Source organism: Aplidium turbinatum, chromosome 5 (genome assembly GCF_918807975.1).
Source record: "Aplidium turbinatum chromosome 5, kaAplTurb1.1, whole genome shotgun sequence".
NCBI classification, from domain to species: Eukaryota; Metazoa; Chordata; class Ascidiacea; order Aplousobranchia; family Polyclinidae; genus Aplidium; species Aplidium turbinatum.
Window position 1 is genome coordinate 9143392 of NC_137476.1, and position 18781 is coordinate 9162172.

The 18781-nt window shown below is 37.1% G+C and overlaps 1 protein-coding gene across 1 annotated transcript in view; it reads right to left on the bottom strand.

The window, feature by feature from the left end:
- The window catches only part of LOC145770919 (fibronectin-like), a 45516-nt gene extending 27768 nt beyond the window's left edge, over positions 1-17748 (bottom strand). Inside the window, exons 1-12 of the mRNA XM_082582663.1 lie at positions 17650-17748; positions 16721-16885; positions 16279-16408; positions 14534-14845; positions 13859-14140; positions 11436-11720; positions 8922-9200; positions 7771-8046; positions 6154-6435; positions 4699-4980; positions 1954-2226; positions 979-1037 (exon numbers count right to left, since the gene is read on the bottom strand). Of these exons, the coding sequence (XP_082438789.1) occupies positions 979-1037; positions 1954-2226; positions 4699-4980; positions 6154-6435; positions 7771-8046; positions 8922-9200; positions 11436-11720; positions 13859-14140; positions 14534-14845; positions 16279-16408; positions 16721-16885; positions 17650-17712 (2688 nt within the window). The 5' untranslated portion in view covers positions 17713-17748. The remainder of the gene's footprint in view (positions 1-978; positions 1038-1953; positions 2227-4698; positions 4981-6153; positions 6436-7770; positions 8047-8921; positions 9201-11435; positions 11721-13858; positions 14141-14533; positions 14846-16278; positions 16409-16720; positions 16886-17649) is intronic.
- Positions 17749-18781: the final 1033 nt, after the last annotated feature.

Sequence of the window (18781 nt, forward strand, 5' to 3'; positions counted from 1 at the left end):
CGTGTTCCTTGGACAGCCAAAATAACAAATGAGAAAATTCTTGAACAAATTAAACCGGACATATCCCTAGAAGCTAGAATCGTCAGGCAGAAACTTTCATATTTTGGCCACATAATGAGAAGCAAATCAATGGAAAAAGACATCATGCTTGGTTTGGTGAGCGGAGGAAGAGGAAGGGGACGCCCGAAAACAAGATGGCTTGACACGATTGTAAATGACAGTGGCATGGGAGTGCATGAATTGAAGGAGGCTGCGTGGGATCGAGAGATGTGGAGAAAGATGACGTATAGAGTGACCGAGAGTCGTAAACGACTGAACGGATGATGATGATGCTGTGAAAAGGAAAATTAGAACACCTCTCTGGAGTCTCTCTCACAGGCAAAATTGAAGGGAAGCGTGTCCAAGGCAGACAAAGATTGACCTATTTAAACCAACAAACTGACAAAACCAACACCAACATACACTTGATACACACACCAAACAACAGAGAATCTTGGAAACTTTTCATGTAAGAGGTGCCCAGTCAATGCTTGGAATCAAGTGCGACAATAAAAAAAGAAGACTTACGATATTTTGACAACTTCATTATTATTGACACAACATTTCAACTTTTCTCCATCAATATTCAATAGTCAATACCAAATGCGAGTACGTTACTTTGCAATGATCAACAAACTACAAACAGGCAGAGTTATTTCCAAAGGATTTAAAATGGCAGTATTTTCAGTAGATTGAATAAAAGAACAAGATTCAGATCAGAAGTACTCGACTTGTAAAGCAGTAGACAATATTTTTATAATCAATAGCTTTTGTTATGGGCAAATAGAAAGAACAATAACGACTGCTTTAACTAAGCGAAAGAATATATCATAGGCTACTTTAAATTGTAGCTTCCATAGACTGCTACTGACTGTAGAGTGGCCTACAAAGAAGTAGTAGATGAGCTATTTTACACTGGAAGTTGAAGCCAGCACGCACCTGTGATGTCCTGTCTGTTGCGCTTCTTTCAACTCTAGTGATGGTTGGTTTTGCAGGCTCTGCAACGTTTCATAGAATTGTCACTGATTCTACATTTTACATTAATATAACACACAACTTACAATGGTCAGAATATTGAATAAACTACGAAGCAAAATCTATAAATCAACATTGATTTGTATATCAAACAATGTTCAGAGAGGTGACAGTATTTGCTCTGTTGTTGAAATTGCCATGTCTTGAGCACTATAAATCGTCTGAAGTTTTATGCTGGTTTTTCCACGATGCACTTGTGCCGCCACTACTAGAGGTAGTTTTTCCACTGAAGAAATCTTCATAATTTTCAATGTGGCTTCAGTTGCAAAACTTAAATTCCACGCAACATGTCGCACCACGCCAGCAGTACCTGGGTTTGGCGATTTGGTTTGGGAAATCAAGTATTTTACCATCATATCAGTAACAAAAACGCTCATCAAAGCAAATCGAACAGAATATCATTGGGAACAGATCATTGAGCATGAAGCTGATCGTTATTTGTGAACAATCCTATTTCAATCAAGAACACTAAAGTATGGAAACCTTTCCTTTAACGGTAAAAACGTCAAGACAACAAAGTATCAATGTAGTGCATATTAAAACATACAAGATGGTATGAAAATAAAGTATAATATAAATCTCTCAGTCATCTTCTCAGTTGCAAACTATCCTAGCTGAAAACCGGACAGGCGATTAGCAAACAATGTGGACAGCAATGCATCTACACTTTCTACAGCCAAGCATATAGAATCTGAAGACAGTTAGAAACTGTCATCTGTGGGGCAAGCAATCACTCATGAAGTTAAGACTTGGTTCTGCTGTACAGATGGGGCAAGACTAACATATACCACAAACTCACTACAAACATAACGCAAAGTGCACTGAATCTAAATCAACCGTCCTTAAACATATCGCCATAACTAACTAGATCAAACTTACTTGTATAAAAAGCCGCGGTATCAGACGGTTTGCTAGACCCACCAGAATTCACTGCTGATACTGTGAAACTATATTCTGTGTTGGAAGCAAGATTATCGACGACTGTTGTATCTCCTGAAAGCCCAGTTTGGCTATCAGTACCATCAGGAGAAGGTGGGCTCCATGTGACCGTGTAAGTAATCCCACCAAGTCCACCACTAATCCTATTCCATTGCAATGATATCGAAGAAGCAGTGTTGGAGGTACTTGTTGGAGCCAGTAGCTTTTCAGGAACTACAAATAAGTAACAAAAACAACTTTATAACAATAAACTAGGGAGGCCATTATGAAAGAATCGAAAGTTCCCTTTGTCTGATGCAATTCTATGAACAAAAATATAAGAACTCGCCACACCAACTTGAAACTTTCGAGTGGAAATATTAGAATAAAAGAACATTTCCTCTTCAAGGAGCTGTAAAAACCATACAACCTCATTGAAGAAGAAAGTGTTATTGACCGACAGAAGAAAAGTGGATAATGCCGGTACTCGATCTAATACCGCGATCCCTACGATGCAAGACTCGCAAGACGCAAAACTTGGCTATTTCAAGGTCTGTTGTTGAGGCAGTGTAGGTCAGAGGTGTTGCTTGCAGTGCTTCAGACTCCAAACATTACAAATCGACAAAATTAAGTTATACCAGTTCTGTAAACAGTGTTCATGTCTGTGGGCAATGGTGTAGCCTATTCACGCCTCTCCATGTATCGCACATCTGCGATGAATACAGCTCTATACTATATAAAGTTAAAAATTATTACATCATTATTATAATCAGGCATTCAGTGCAAATTTTAAGAAGTCATTGCATAAAAAATCAACACAACCACGTGCTTATCATTCCAGTAAGTAAAATATACGTCACCTGTGTATCCAGTGACAGAAGCAGGTTCGCCAACTCCACCCTGGTACAAGGCAGCGACGGTTATTGTATACTGTAGGTTGGAAGTAAGGCCGGTAATTTGTGTTGAAGTTGTCGAAATATTCATGCTTCCGCCGTTATGAGCTGGTATCCATGAGACTCTGTAGCCAGTCACCGTTACAGCATCACCACCGGTTGGTGGTGCGGTCCAACTTACATCAATAGTTGAAGATGTGAAGGCATCTGCTTTAAGATCAGCAGGCATCGCAACCTCTAAAAAAAAATATGGCACTAAATTGTAAAATTTGACGCATCTTCCAACTATGATAAAAATCGTTGACACGGACTCCGCAAATGAGTTGCTGCCGAAACGAGATGTTTATTAAATATTTTAAGCCACAAAACAAGCCAGTAATGAATTGTTGTCGCTACCGTATTGTTAATTGGACATAAACTGTTCACTCATTTCTACTGAGGAAGAGAAACGGAAGGGAGTAGACGACAAAAGAGGGCACAGAAAGTACAGATTTAAGTAAGATACAACAACACACCAAAGGCTAAAGGAGGAATGACATAGTCATAGAATGATGATAAAGAACAAGTTAAAATTCTTGGTTATGATTGAACGGCTGCAGGTGGCAAATAGAATAAACATGTTGACAAACGTTATGTCGACAAACATGCCTTAACTTTCAAAGCAATATCATACAAAGTGAAATAGCCAACTTTCAAAACCGATCAGAATGACAACCGAGTACTAACTTTGCAAAGGGAAGAAATGTTGAGCGAATGTTAGTCCAGATGTTCAATCCCTGTCTTTTAACCAGTGCCAGCCATGCACAAGTATGCCGGCATCCTAACAACCATCTTCATTTACTTTCACTACAATCTTCAATTCTTGCTTATTATATCGCACCACTACATTGCTGGTTTGATAATTAAAATGATTTTGCAAATATCTCACTTGTGATTCCATTAATCGCATTCGATACTTCACCCTCTCCACCCTCATATGTGGCAACCACAGTTATGCTGTATTGTGTGTTGGAAGTGAGGCCGGTGATTTGCCCTGAAGTAGTCGCAGCACCATCAAAAGTCTTGCTTCCACTGTTGTCAGGTAGTGTCCATGAAACTTTGTATCCGGTGATGTTTCTACCACCACCATTGTTTGGTGGTGCTGTCCAACTTACACTAATAGTTGTTGATGTGGTGTCGCCCACATTCAGACCAGTAGGTTTCTCAATATCTACAAATAAATTCAATGCAAAAGTTGCATAAAAGACATAAAGGTCAATTTAAAGTCATCAGACTTTTCGCCATAACAACGATTCAATATATAAGGAAATATTTGATTAATTGAATCTTTATCCTCGGACTGGGAAAGCTTCTTGCAGAGCTTAATCCTGGCAGTTTCGCATACTTGTAAAGGCTTTGAATCACTGACGCAGGCCCGGTCACCGAGATTGACAGAGTGAAGTTTCCGATTGTTGAAGTCTTGTTGCCGGGGAACTATTCCATCCATCAGATGCCGCTGAATGGAGAGCAGTCCTTCACGTGCGTTGCTCAAGCGCACACCCCGAGAGTCGAACCAGCGCCGCTTGATCTTCAAGTTTCTTCGTTCCAGAAGTCACGCGCTAACAAACTGAGCTATCGGAGCGGACTTGATGGCCTAGTGAAAGTTATAACTCTCAAAGATAAGTCAACAAATGCATCAGCATCTAATTTTGTCTTGTCTGGAAATTTCTCGACAGTGTGATTCTTGTACCATGTGGATCGCTTTCAAATTAGTTTATTGAAGTTTAAGTCATGGCACAAATAAATTGGTTAAAATATTACGCAAATAGCTCACCTGTGATTCCATTAACTTCACCCGATACTTCACCCTCTCCACCACCCTGATATGTGGCAACCACAGTTATCCTGTATTGTGTGTTAGAAGTGAGGCCGGTAATTGACCCTGAAGTAGTCGCAGCATCATCAAACATCTCGCTTCCACCGTTGTCAGGTGGTGTCCATGAAACTTTGTATCCAGTGATTGGTTTATCACCACCACCACTTGGTGCTGTCCAACTTATATCAATAGTTGTTGATGTGGTGCCAACAACAGTCAGACCAGTAGGTTTTGCAATATCTGCAAACAAATTTAACGTGAAAGTTGCAGTGATATAAAAAAACAATGCAATGGTCATTAGATTTTTTGTCATTACATCTATCTATACCTTATATGGACATATTGGATGGCCTAGTAAAAATTGTACCTCTCAAAGATAAGTTGGCAAATGTATCAAATTACTTATTCATTGATACCAGAACTTAGTTGTTTCGTTGATTAAATATGAAACAAAAAAACAGCCGTAAACATTCGTATGCAAGAATTAGTAGTTTGATGATTGCAGAAGTCGATGGTGATGGTGAAGATACAAGATTCAACATTTTAAAGTCTAGTGCGGCAACACGCATCTGATACAATGTAAGGAAGTTTGTTTATAAAATTTGCTAAAATTTTGTTGAATAAGCCAATCCAAGTCACACAACCACTTTCAGCAGATTTTTTTAATCAGACGCTTCGACACAACATTATGTTCTGGTCAGGAATAGCCATAACAATTTATAGATCTACATAACAACAATTCATTTATCATGGACAAGAATCAATTAAGTGTTGCAACACGCCGCTAAATGAATGAATCTTCCTACATAAAACAAAATAATTGCATTAATAAATGTTAACCACAAAGCTTTGGTAGAAAATTCACTTTGTTATGCCACAAGCGTACACACTACACAGCCAAGTAACATTACCGGATTTAGTATATTTATTTAAACACACAAGATGGATCAACATTCAACAAGTAAATTGAACGTTTTCGACACATCATTCTGTTCTTGTCAGGAATAACAATAACAATTTATCTTCGTCAAAAAAATAACAATTAAAAATTTAGAGTCCACTATACTGCTATAAGCGATATCTCTAAACATTGTAACCCCAAAATAAGTAACCAGAATTATAAAATTTCTTTCAGACATTGGATGGATAGATCATTTTAAAAAAATATATTCATATTTTCTTCGTCTTCAATTTTGTTTTCGTAGCTTTAATTTATTGATAACTTCCTGATACGTTTATGCAAGCTACAGTTGGCACAGATGTGAGAGCTCTGTCTTTCGACCACTACCAACTATAAAGTAATTATTCCAACGTAATAATTACGATGCCATTATTTACTTTAGTTTTACTACGACATTTATTTGCATCGCAGCTAAAAATGGTGATTCTCAAAATAGTGGACAAATAGCTCACCTGTGATTCCATTAACTGCATCCGATACTTCACCCTGTCCGCTCTGATGCGTGGCAACCACAGTTATGCTGTATTGTGTGTTGGAAGTGAGACCGTTAATTTGCCCTGAAGTAGCTGAAGCACCAGCAAAAGTCTTGCTTCCACTGTTGTCAGGTGGTGTCCATGAAACTTTGTATCCGGTGATAGTTCTGGCATTACCACCGATTGGTGATGCTGTCCAACTTATATCAATACTTGTTGCTGTGGTGCCAACCGCAGCCAGACCAGCAGGTTTCTCAATATCTACAAACAAATTAAAAATTCACAATTGTCACACTCGACTTGTAATGAGATAAAAATTAACTGAAAAGTCATTGTCTTGTCGGTAACTTTGAATAACATCGTTGGAACTATTAGCTAGCAAAAGTTGTTGTAAAAATTGTACCTCTCAAAGGATGAATTAACAAATGTATTAAAAAACTTATTGATATCAGAACTTAGTCGTTTTTCTGATCAATCATGGAACAAAAACCACGGCAACCAATCGTATGTAAGGATTGGTACATTTGATGTTATAAAAACTGTTTGGAGAGATACAAGGCTTGCCAAGACAGGTTCGACAAATACGGAAAAGTTCTAACGCGGCAACACCTTCTGATACAAAATAAAGAAGATTGTTTCCAAAAACCAGGGAACATCGCCAAAATGAGCGTACAATCAAGCAACATAACCGGATTCAGCAGATTAATTTAAACACACGAAATAATTGAACAAGTAAATCAAACGTTTTCGACACAACATTGTGTCCTTGTCAGGACTAACAACACTAATTTAGCTACACCTACAGAACAGCAACAGAACATTCAGAGGACTTACTATAGTACTTTAAACGACACGTCTAAACAACCTCAAAATAAGACACAAAAACTAGAATATTTCCCATGGTAACTGCAATTGTAGGTTATTGCTATCGTTGAGATGCTTTGCTTCATCAAACTCTTGACTTCTGTTACTTATCATTTCATAAAAAACTTGAGTTCCATTACGTTTTTCACTCATAATAGCTTATTGATTACTCCTTGTGACGTCAGCCGGAATTCAATTCGAAACTATACGGCATCAGGGATTGCATACATTTATAGCACTGAAGATGAAGACAGTACATATAGTTTTCGAAACGTTTGTTTGCTGAACATTAGTTTACTATCTACATTTCAGGCTCTTTATTTTGTGATTAACTGAGAAGTTTTAAGACTTTGGCTAAAATTACCTTTCGAAAAAAAGTAGAGAAACGAAAATAGGATGAAAAAATATCGTTCTACGTACGAGCGTTTTGTAAATTACAATTGCCGACGTTGTCTAATTTCTAAAACCAAACAAGTAAAACAAATTACCAATTTTTCTAGTCTGCAATTTTTTTATCGTATTGGTTCATTGTTGTTAGTATCTTCCCGATAAGATTATTCAAGATAGAGTTGGCAGAGTTGTGAGAGCAATGTCTTTCGACAACTACTAACTACACAGTTATATTCCAGCCTTATAATTACGATGAAAACCATTGTTTACTACAACATCTAATTGTTGATCATTGTATCACAAAAAATTGTTGTTTCTTAAAATACTACGCAAGTACCTTACCTGTGATTCCATCAACTGCATCCGATACTTCACCCACTCCACCCTGATATGTGGAAACCACAGTTATGTTGTATAGCGTATTAGAAGTGAGGCCGGTGATTCGCCCTGAAGTGGTCGCAGCATCATCAAACATAAAGCTTCCATCTCCAGGTGCCCATGAAACTTTGTATCCGGTGATTGTTTCAGCACCACCACCACCACTTGGTGCTGTCCAACTTATATCAATAGTTGTTGATGTGGTGTCAACCACATTCGGATCAGTTGGGCTCGCAATATCTGCAAACAAATTTAAAATTGACCATTGCCACACTCAACTTGTAATGACATAAAAATCAATCCAATTTCAGTCTGTTAGAACCTTCCATAACATCGCTTGGAATCACTACATGGCCAAGTAAAAGTTGTACCTTGAAAGAGATATGTTAAAAAATGAATCAAATTACTTATTGATATCAGAACTTAGTTGCTTCGCTGATCAAATATGAAACAAAAAACATAATAACATATGCAAGAATATAAATCGATTTCGAAGATATAACACCTTTGAAATCTGGTTCGACAAATATCGAAAGGTTATAACGCGGCAACACCTTCCGACACATAATAACGACGTTTGTTTGCAAAAACATTGCCAAAATGACGTTGGATAAGCGAACAAAGTTAAGTAATATAACCGGATTCAGCAGATGTGTTTATATAAACACACAAAATAGTCTAACAAGTAAATTGAATGTTTTCGACACAACATCGTGTCCTCATCAAAAATAACAATAATAATCTATGCAACACTTAGAGAACGAATTTACTACTATATACTGAGTGCTGTAAGCGACACCTCTAAATTATTTACATGAAACATAAGAATAAACAAATTTCAAGACGTTGGAAAAATGTATATTTTTGAAAAAAGAAAGAAGAACAGGATCAAAAACCGGATCTAAAATTCTTGCACAAATGTAGAGTAGACCTCTTCCAAGTAATATCATTCAAGATAGTCAGCACAGTTATGGGGGTCTGATCACTACCAACTGTTTCATGGCATTACAACATCATCACGACTACCATTGTTTATATTCACTGGTATCTAACCTTTTACTTGTTTCGTGGCAGCAAAAAAAATAGTGATTCAAAACGTTATGCAAGTAGCTCACCTGTGGTTTCAACTACTGCATCCGATACTTCACCCTGTCCACTCTTATATGTGGCAACCACAGTTATGCTGTATTGTGTGTTAGAAGTGAGGCCGGTGATTTGTCTTGAAGTAGTCGAAGCATCAAACATCTCGCTTCCACTGTTGTCAGGTGGTGTCCATGAAACTTTGTATCCGGTGATAGTTCTACCATCACCACCGATTGGTGATGCTGTCCAAAGTATATCAATAGTTGTTGATGTAGCGCCAACCGCAGTAAATCCAGCAGGTTTCGCAATATCTGTAAACAAATTGAAAAGGGATTAAGTGTTTGGTAGTTTTTTAAACTTAGACTGCGGATATAAAACACTAGCTGTCCAAGTGAAGCAACCACCAAGCAAAGGTAAGTTGAGCTGGTGGATGCCAACATTGACATCAGAATTCAGTTGATTTGCTGATAATACACGCAACACAAGAACAAACGCAAAAGTTCACATTCAAAGATTGATTAATTGTGAAAATCTTAATACTCGGACTGATGAAATCTCTACAAAAGCTTAATCTTAGCAGTTTCCCATACTTGTAAAGGGTTTGAACAACTAATGTAAACTTGATTTTACCACGGTACATGACTTAAAGCCGCGATCTGAATGACGCAATACGAATGACGCATAATTGACAGAGTGAGTGTTGAAATGTTGTCTGTAAGTCATTCCATGGGCAAGGTGTCACTGAATGAAAAGGATTGTCCTTGAACCGCGTTGCTCAGGCGCACACACTATAAGTACAACCACTGGCGCCGACTTACGGGGTTACGGGGTGGCCACGCCCCATGATACTCGCGTAACATCAAGCAAGCTACATGAAGATTACGCAACACGTGGCTACGAGTTTTTTTCCTTGTTGTTGTTGCGATCGTTTTATTTGTTACTTGTCATAAGTCATTGTTACATTAAAGTTAGGTTTACAATGGGATTTAATAACCAATAAAATACGATCTTTTCATTGCCTCCCTCAAAAATATTTTTTGAAAATTTTTTAAACTGCTCATAATATCGCTTTAAATTATGCCAGCTATAAAATACTTGGAAATAAAATTATCTCGATGATTGATAGCTCCACCCCCTAAATGAATATCTATTTTCAAATTTCATTAAAAAAATGCAATTTTCTAAACTTTTTGAGTTTTATTTAAAAATTGCACTTAGGAAAGCAGCAGTTTTAACGTTCTGCAAATTTACACGTTTACATGATTCTATTCGAGGAAAGCTACACCCCCTGCCAATTCCCAGTAATAAAAGCAACCTTTTTCAATTACTTAAGATTTTGCATTTTGAATTATTTTCCCATTTCAATTGGAGTGTACTGTCATCTACTTCATGCTTTAATTTCTATATACTTTTGTTATCTACTTCATGCAGTAATATTGCGTGTCAATGCGTGACAAACTGTGAGGCGGGAATTTATTGGTCTGACATAGGAGTTGCTTGTTACATCCCTGGTTACATCATAGAAAAAATTACGAAAAGTCGTCCAGTAAAAGTTTTCGCCGACATTCCAGTTTTATTCAGCTTAAAGATGCCACCGAAAAAGCGTTCAAAATTGCAGTTCTCCATTGAGTCATTTTTTGTTGCGTCTAGTCAGGATTTCAGCCAGCATGAAAGTGACCAAACGCCTGAACGAAATGAAAGTGTGCCACTGCCAAAAGGCGTTAGCACGATCAGGGAGGTGGAAGAATCGAGCACGAGCAGAATAATCGCTGTTGAAGGGAGAAGCTATCAAAAATCGTGGGAGAGCGAATTCCCGTGGCTAGAATTCGATAGATGCAAAGATAGAGCATTCTGTTCGATTTGCAACTATGTCGCAACTGCTTGATCTACTGTATTTGCAAGCAATGAAACAATTTCATTAATGCTTCCAAACGTGGTCTGCATTGTGCGGAGTGATCGTTCAGTGCACTCAGGCGCAAAAAAAACCTACTTGCGATCTACCATGGTCCATGACGCAACAACGATTGAACCACGTCATAATTTTAAATGTTTATCAAGCTGAAGCTTCACGGTTACAACTTGACCAGTTGATTAACAGTTGGATTGACAGAGCTTCTGTTCGCAAAAATACTTTGCCAAATGTTAAGTGTCATAGCAGCAACGTAACAATAAAATTCACAACATACCTCCTGTGCTTTGTTTTAAAGTTGCTTTGTAAATTATCGAGCTACAAATCAGGTGTGAAAAGACAATTGCATCTACGAAACACGCCAAGTAAAAATCAAACAAAAACATGCAGTTTGAAAGTTTTTAGGTTGCCATATTGTGCTATCCGCCACCCTGTGCAAAAATAAAAGTCAGCGCTTATGAGTACAACCATGGTTCCTCAATCTTGATGCTGCTTCATGCACAAATCCGAGTGCATGTTCGTACGCTTGATAGCTTGACAACAACTACCACCGCTAGTTTTTACAATATTCAATCTTTAAAAATTGTATGGCAGCACTGCAATTAGTCATTTTCAAAACATACTTCAAATAGCTCACCTGTGGTTCCAACTACTGCATCCGATAATTCACCCTCTCCACCCTCATATGTGGCAACCACAGTTATTCTGTATTGTGTGTTAGAAGTGAGGCCGGTGATTGTCCCTGAAGTAGTCGCAGCATCATCAAATGTCTTGCTTCCACCATTATGAGCTGGTGTCCATGAAACTTTGTATCCAGTGATTGGTTTATCACCGCCACCACCTGGTGCTGTCCAACTTATATCAATAGTTGTTGATGTTGTTGCACTGTCACCCACAAGCAGAGCAGTTGGGCTCGCAACATCTAAAAATAATTTAAAAATTGGCAATATTCGCGCTGAACTTTTAATGACATAAAAATAAGTATAAAATCACAGGGTTTTCGGTAACTTCCATAACGTGAATTACTAATTCGAAAATATTGGTTAGCCAAGTAAAGGTTGCAGGATATCCATCAAAAAAGATAGTTTGATGCCATGCATCAACATAGAGATATCAGAAAGTGGTGGAATTACTATCTAGACCAGTGGTGTCTGGCACGTGGCAAACATGCCAAATTTGGCATGCAGCGTATTTGAAAATGATACTCGAGTTCTTGCGATATGCCGAATTCTTAAGATTTGTTACACTGTCAATTGTTGAAGGTGGATTTGACATTATTGATAATTTGCTAAATTAGCCCTTTTTTGTTTTATCTACAGACATGCAGACGAAACAACAGTAATTGCGAAGCGTTGTTCTACTATTGTGTGATTATTATACTGCGATGGAGGTTTGCAACAGAGGTGTACGGAGTGAGGCTTTCTAGATTCCTGCTCCAGTGCTCCACTGCGACTACAAAGTCTGTGAGTCGAAAATTCATTTTTTTTTTCAATGTTTTGGGAATATTGACTTCAAACCGCACTCCGACTCCAGGCGCAAACCATGAATTGCAACACAGGTTTTTTATACTATATATATCATAAAACTTAAATACTTTCCCAATATCCTGCCATAAAAAAAGCATCTTTTCAAATGAAAAAATACTGCTTGGAAAAGAAAAGAAAAATAAACGCGCCATACAATTGAAGTTTTCACTAACAAATGACAAGGATGGATCATAGTTTTCGGATACAAACATTTTTCACATAACACATCGTGGTAAAAAAAACACCAGACTCCAGCTTCTGCTTTTGGCAAAAAATTTCAAACTCCGTTTCCACTCCGACCGAAACTCCGGCTCCTGTAGGGCTACACTTCTGGTTTGCACAACAATGTACATTCAAACAAAGCCAGGCAAATAGAGAAATTGTGCATCATACGTCATTGAGGAAAATATTGCTCGTTTCGCACGACCACTGTAAAACTGGGCATTGTTCAAATAAGTTTTACAAGATCAGTAATGACAAACGTGTATGAGGAACAATCGATACTTTGTTTTTACTCTTGGCTGGAGGAAGAAATCTATCTAGTTCTATTGAGGAATGATTGTTTCTGGATTAGGCATATTCAGCTTGGAAGCAAATTTGTTGCGAACATGGATTCTCTGTCATGAAAATCAACAAACCCTAATTGCGCAGCCAGCTCATTGACGGACGGTCAGATGCAGTGATGCGCATTGATACTACGCCGTTCGATCATTCGTGTTTGATTAAAAACAAATTTTTTGCAAAGAAGCAGTTTTGGTCATTGTGAATGATTCGCATCATTAAATAAATAAATATTTTTCTAGTGGGCTATTAATGATTGTTCTATTTCTTACAAAAATCACTTTGTTATTACTGCATTAGAAAGAATTAGTTAAACATAACTATCAAACGTTGGCACGGGAAGGAATTGTAAAATAAAAATTGGCACGCAAGCCTGTTTGAGTTGGACACCCCTGATCTAGACAAACAGTCAACATAAAAGCAAATGAAAAGATTGATAGCAAAGAATAGTAGTATGATGTCATAATCCATCAGACGATAAGACATCACTCGTTTGATGATGTTGTTGAAGAAGCTACTGCAGCAACAGCATTTCAATGATAAAGGTTGTTTCAGAAAACATTCCCAAAATGACTTGGATAAATTTTCTCAAAAAAATTATACATAAATCAGATGAAATGAAATGATGAAATACCATCGTTAATGCGTAGAAGCGTTTTGTAAATTACAGTTATGTAGGCTACGTTACAATACATCCAGTTTCTCAAACTAAATAGACACAAAAGTGCATCTGGTTTTTGTTCACTGATATTTTTTTTCTTAGCTAAGGATTTTGCACCAAGAGGATATCAATAAGTTTATTCAAGGTTGAGTGAGCACAGTTGAGAAAACCCTGCCTTCTAATTTCAATTAACCATGAGGCAGCATTTCCACGTTATAATGATCCGCACTGTTTACTTTCACTAATATCCAACTCTTGTCTATTTCATCAGCAATAAAATTGTTTAACCAAAATAATACGCAAACGGCTCACCTGTGACTCCATAAAGTGTTTTCGAATCGTCACCCCGTCCACCCTCATATATGGCAGTCACAGTTATCGCGAATCGTGTGTTAGAAGCGAGGCCGGTGATTTGCCCTAAAGTAGTCGCAGCACCAGCAAATGTCTTGTATCCACCGTTATAAGCTGGCGACCATAAAACTTCGTATCCGGTGATTGTTACAGCATTTCCACCATTTGGTGGTGCCGTCCAACTTATATTAAGAGTTGTTGATGTGGCGCTATCCACACTAAAATCAGTCGGCTGTGCAACCTCTGCCAACAAATCAAAAACAAAACATTCACATCAAACTTGTAACGACATAAACATCAAGATCCACCAAGTTTTTCTACAACGTGGAGTACTGATACTCTATGAAAATATTAGCCTGACAAGTAAAAGTTACACCAACGCGAGAAAGGTAAGTCGGGCTGATGGATCACAATGCTGGAGAGTGATTCATTGATGACTGATCTAACCTTTGCTTGACTGATTCAGAATGTTACTTATCACCGGTAACATACAATAAAGTGTGTGTGCATCATCTCTTGCATATCAAACAAACAGTTCAAAACCACTGCTAAACGTATGACTTATTTCTTTATTCCCTTCGATGGTTCATCCAATGTAAAACAAATGTAAATATTTAAATCAGGCCGAAAGCTTACCACTTCGCCCATTAGCGGAAGCACTTGGATCACTGACGGTGTAGGAAGAGTTAGTCAATGACACAACACTGACGATTTCATAGTTTGTGTTAGATGGGAGATTTAGTAATGTAACAACTGTCAGAGGATCAGATCCACCAGCGTTTTTTGAAGATTCTTTAGCCTGCTCACTGCCACCTTCAGCCTTGTACGTCACATTGTAATTGATAACCTTAACTCCTCCAACCGAGCCTATATCCTCATCATCCCATTCAACATCAATCTGAGATGGTATCATGGAAGTCACACGAACATTCGTTGGAGCAGGGGGACCTGCACGAAAACATGGTTGTTTAGAGACAACAGAAGTTATCAATTTTGCATTGTACAAACATCTCATAACGTCATATCAAAGTAAACTTATTAGGCACTTTTAAGTGAGATACTACAGTATGAAGACTTTGAAAAGTTGGTTTGTCGTGTAGAAGATGAGGTTGTTGGGAAAAAGGTGGTCGATGGTTCGAAATACTTCTCCATCGACTCTCTTCAGTAGCTTCTAGCCAGAGTCTACTCCATTGTGACGACAAGCTCCAGAAGAGAGAGTTGAAAAGTACGTAGGTAAGTCATAACCATCTTTTTCTCGTCAAAGCTTTCTCGTCAAAACTAGATGTTGTCATAACAACATCTAGTCACCAAACAATGATTGACTTTCCGTATGATACATATATGTATTAATGCTTATGCTTTGAAACCTCCACAGCCAAAGTTCTTCTACATGTTAAAGGTTTGGTTCATAGTGCAAACAGACCATTAAACACCAGGAGATTTATAACATTATAGTACACTTCTCAATAGTGTGAGTGACAAAAAAGTATTTGTTTAGTGATCAATAAAATGCTAACGTTGCGGCTACAATCTGCGTGCAGTAAAAAATTAAACACTAATTTTGCATCAGCAAAAATCTAACTGGACATGGTCCTTTCTGATATGCTTCCGTGTACTAGGCTACTCATGACGTTTTTGGTAAACATTGTGCAAAAGAGCATTGAATAAACGATGTGAAAAATTTTAAACATACACAAATAAAACATTAAAAAAATGAAATTACTTGCTCCAATCAAGATTTAACCTGACACACACTTTAATCTGGACTTTCATGCTGGTGTTTTAACACGGTACCAATAAACATTATATATAAATTACAGAAGTAGCAAAAGTCAATTAGCAATCTCATGAACTGTGCTAGCTGTCTCCCAGTATTAAACAAAACATATGCTAACTTGTAACTAGCTCAGTATTTTGATGGTAACTTTCTTTCGGTAACTATCAGTTTGGTAACTTCAGCAATTTTTTTCCATATGTGTAATTGCGCATACAGCTTTGTTCTTTCCCTCCTCTAAGCATTCCTTTATTCTCCTGAATACAATAAGTACTTTCTGCATGATACAATATTTTCTGATGAAGCACACAATATTTGTAATTTCAAAATGGTCTCGCTAAAGCTAAACTGCTTTTCTGGTTTTATATATATATAATGTAGCTTCAGTCTAGTTTGCTGCAGTAAAGTGAATATGACAACAAATTAAAGTAATATTTACATCATGAATCTGACTAATGAGCATCTTTCGGTATTCTTTCCACACAAAAGCAGCATAACTTTATTAAAGAAACTGAAAAGTATTATCACCTTGATATGATTGCTGGAGCATAAATGTTGTGTTTGTCAAAACATAAAACTGTTAATCAAAAAAATGAGTGAGATATACCTGTATACACAGGTGAGATTTGTGTAGCATCGTTGTCTGTTCGGTTCCCATCAGCTTCATACTCAAACACCGATATTTTGTAGCCTGTTCTTGGTTGCAAGGACCCTTCATCACTCCTGGTTATGGTGTGCTGAAATGTATTTATCCTCACTCATGATATCTCCAGTTAACTGATCGTTCAGATAAATCAGTGTCTGATACTAGTCAGCAAATAAAACATCTAGCAGACCTTTACAATGCCTAGTATATGGCAGATGATTAAAAAGCTCATTAATATTTTTGTTTATTTGAAGCTTTCTCAAATTATCATGCATAACAAAAACACTGCATTTAAAATTATTCATAATATAAAAATCACCAAAAGTTCTAAAAGTGGAAGTGATGAATAAATCACTGAAACATCACAATAAAACAAACATCAAAATGCCTTAAAATAACTTACAGGTGAAGTAGAATATCCAGCCTCAGTTGGTTCAGACGTGTCACCACCGCTATCCAATAAAACAGTTTTAACTTTGTATCGCATTTTATCAATTGACTGCCATGAAATTTCAATTGAAGTTGAATAAGCCATTGTCACTTCCACATTTTTTGGCTCCTGACAATTCTGTATAAAACAGTCTTATATTCAATATCAATCAAACAAATCAAACCACGACTCTCTTGAAAAACAACATCAAGCGGCAAACAAGCTGCATCAATAGCCAATTGGCCATGTCACGAGGAAGAAAAAATTAGAACACACTGCTTTCTGTGAGAAGATCAAAGCAAAATGAGCTCGTGGAAAACTAGTGTCTCACTTTCCTCAATAACCTCAAGGATCATCTTTACATTAGTCATTACAACCACAACAATTTTTGGAGCTGGTATACAAGTCCCCGCCCCAACCCCCTTGGCAACTCATGACAAAGAGGAATTGACCAAAACATGTGGATTGAAGTGTGTGAACAGTAAAGCAAAGGTAAAGTAGTTTCACCCTATATGTTTGGTTGAGTCCTCTCTTTGTCATGAGTTACCAGGGGGGGGGGACTTGTATACCAGCTCCCAATTTTTAATGCAGTCAAATACTGGGATAAATAGAAAGAGCTATGCATGAACGCCTAAACCTGGAACAGGCATGGTACACAAAGAAGAAGAATGTTCAATATATACCAACTTTTCTCAGTAACTTTGATAGTATAATACATATATAATTCAAGATTTCTTTCTAACTATTTTAATTTGTATAAATACATATCATATAATTGTTTTGCGACATGTTATAAAGTTAAATATGACAAAAGCAGTAGAAATAACTAGGAATAAACCATAATGATTTTTAAGCAAGGAAGATGGGTACCGTACTAAGTAGACTATGTAGTTTATACTTACAATTGAAATTATCATGCTTTCAAATATCAAAACACACAGTAGTGTTTGCATAGCACCAGCCATCCTGCACAGAAGTTTTCTATGTTAAAAACCTAAAAAGTCAAAATGCTTTTGATTGATCATTGTTCAAACGTACTTTTCAAAACGAAAAATAAAAATTTACAACAATGTGACAATCAACAAATCATACATTATACATACTGAAAATGTTATAGTCCTTAAACTTAGTGCAATAAACTTCAGTCACATAGGTTGTTGATACATTCATTGAGCAACGCTGCCAATGTGATACCAGAGAATACTTGAGTTGCAATTAAACAACAAAAATTCTTGAAGTTTAGTTAAGCACTTTATCATTATCTTCATGTTTCACCACTTGTGGCGAATGACGTATATAATAATATGTATATATGCACGATAAAACTTTTACAATAGAACAAATGATGTATATTATATTATATACATACCGTAGGCTATCACATTTTAACCCTTGGCCAAAAAGACGAGTGTCATTTATATTTTATATATTGCATGAGTTAACACAACAATACACAGAAGTTTTAGTACAGTTATTCTTTATTTTAATATTGGCAACATTATTATGTAGTAAACTGGGAAAACCATCAAACGGAACACAAATTCAGAAACAAAATTACAGTAAAACTGTTAATTTTCTCTGAAATTAATCCCGTCTGGTAGGCTAAGTGCAATAAAAAGGAAAACAGTTTGCAAATGGTTAATTAATATTAGGGACAGTAGAATATCGGGACGACTCACTTTACTGATTTTTCTTGCGAAATGGACAGCTGGAGGGTTACTAAGAAGTTCAAAAATTAGCAGAACTGCACAACGCTTTCTTCGCTTTTAGGTAAATTCATTCTCATCAAATGAATTTGTATATTTGGTTAAAATTTTGGGTGCTAGAAAATCTGCAAAGCCTGACGGCAGTGTGAGGCTGCTTTCCGTTACCGGTGTTGCTTACGTGAAGTCTACCGCTGCATTATAATGACTTGAATAACTTACTATTCAATAAACATATGATAACACATATTTCCTACATTTATGTTGGCGATACACACTTTGTACGCACGTGGGCAGGTCATATAAACTGCACCTGAGTATGCGACATATG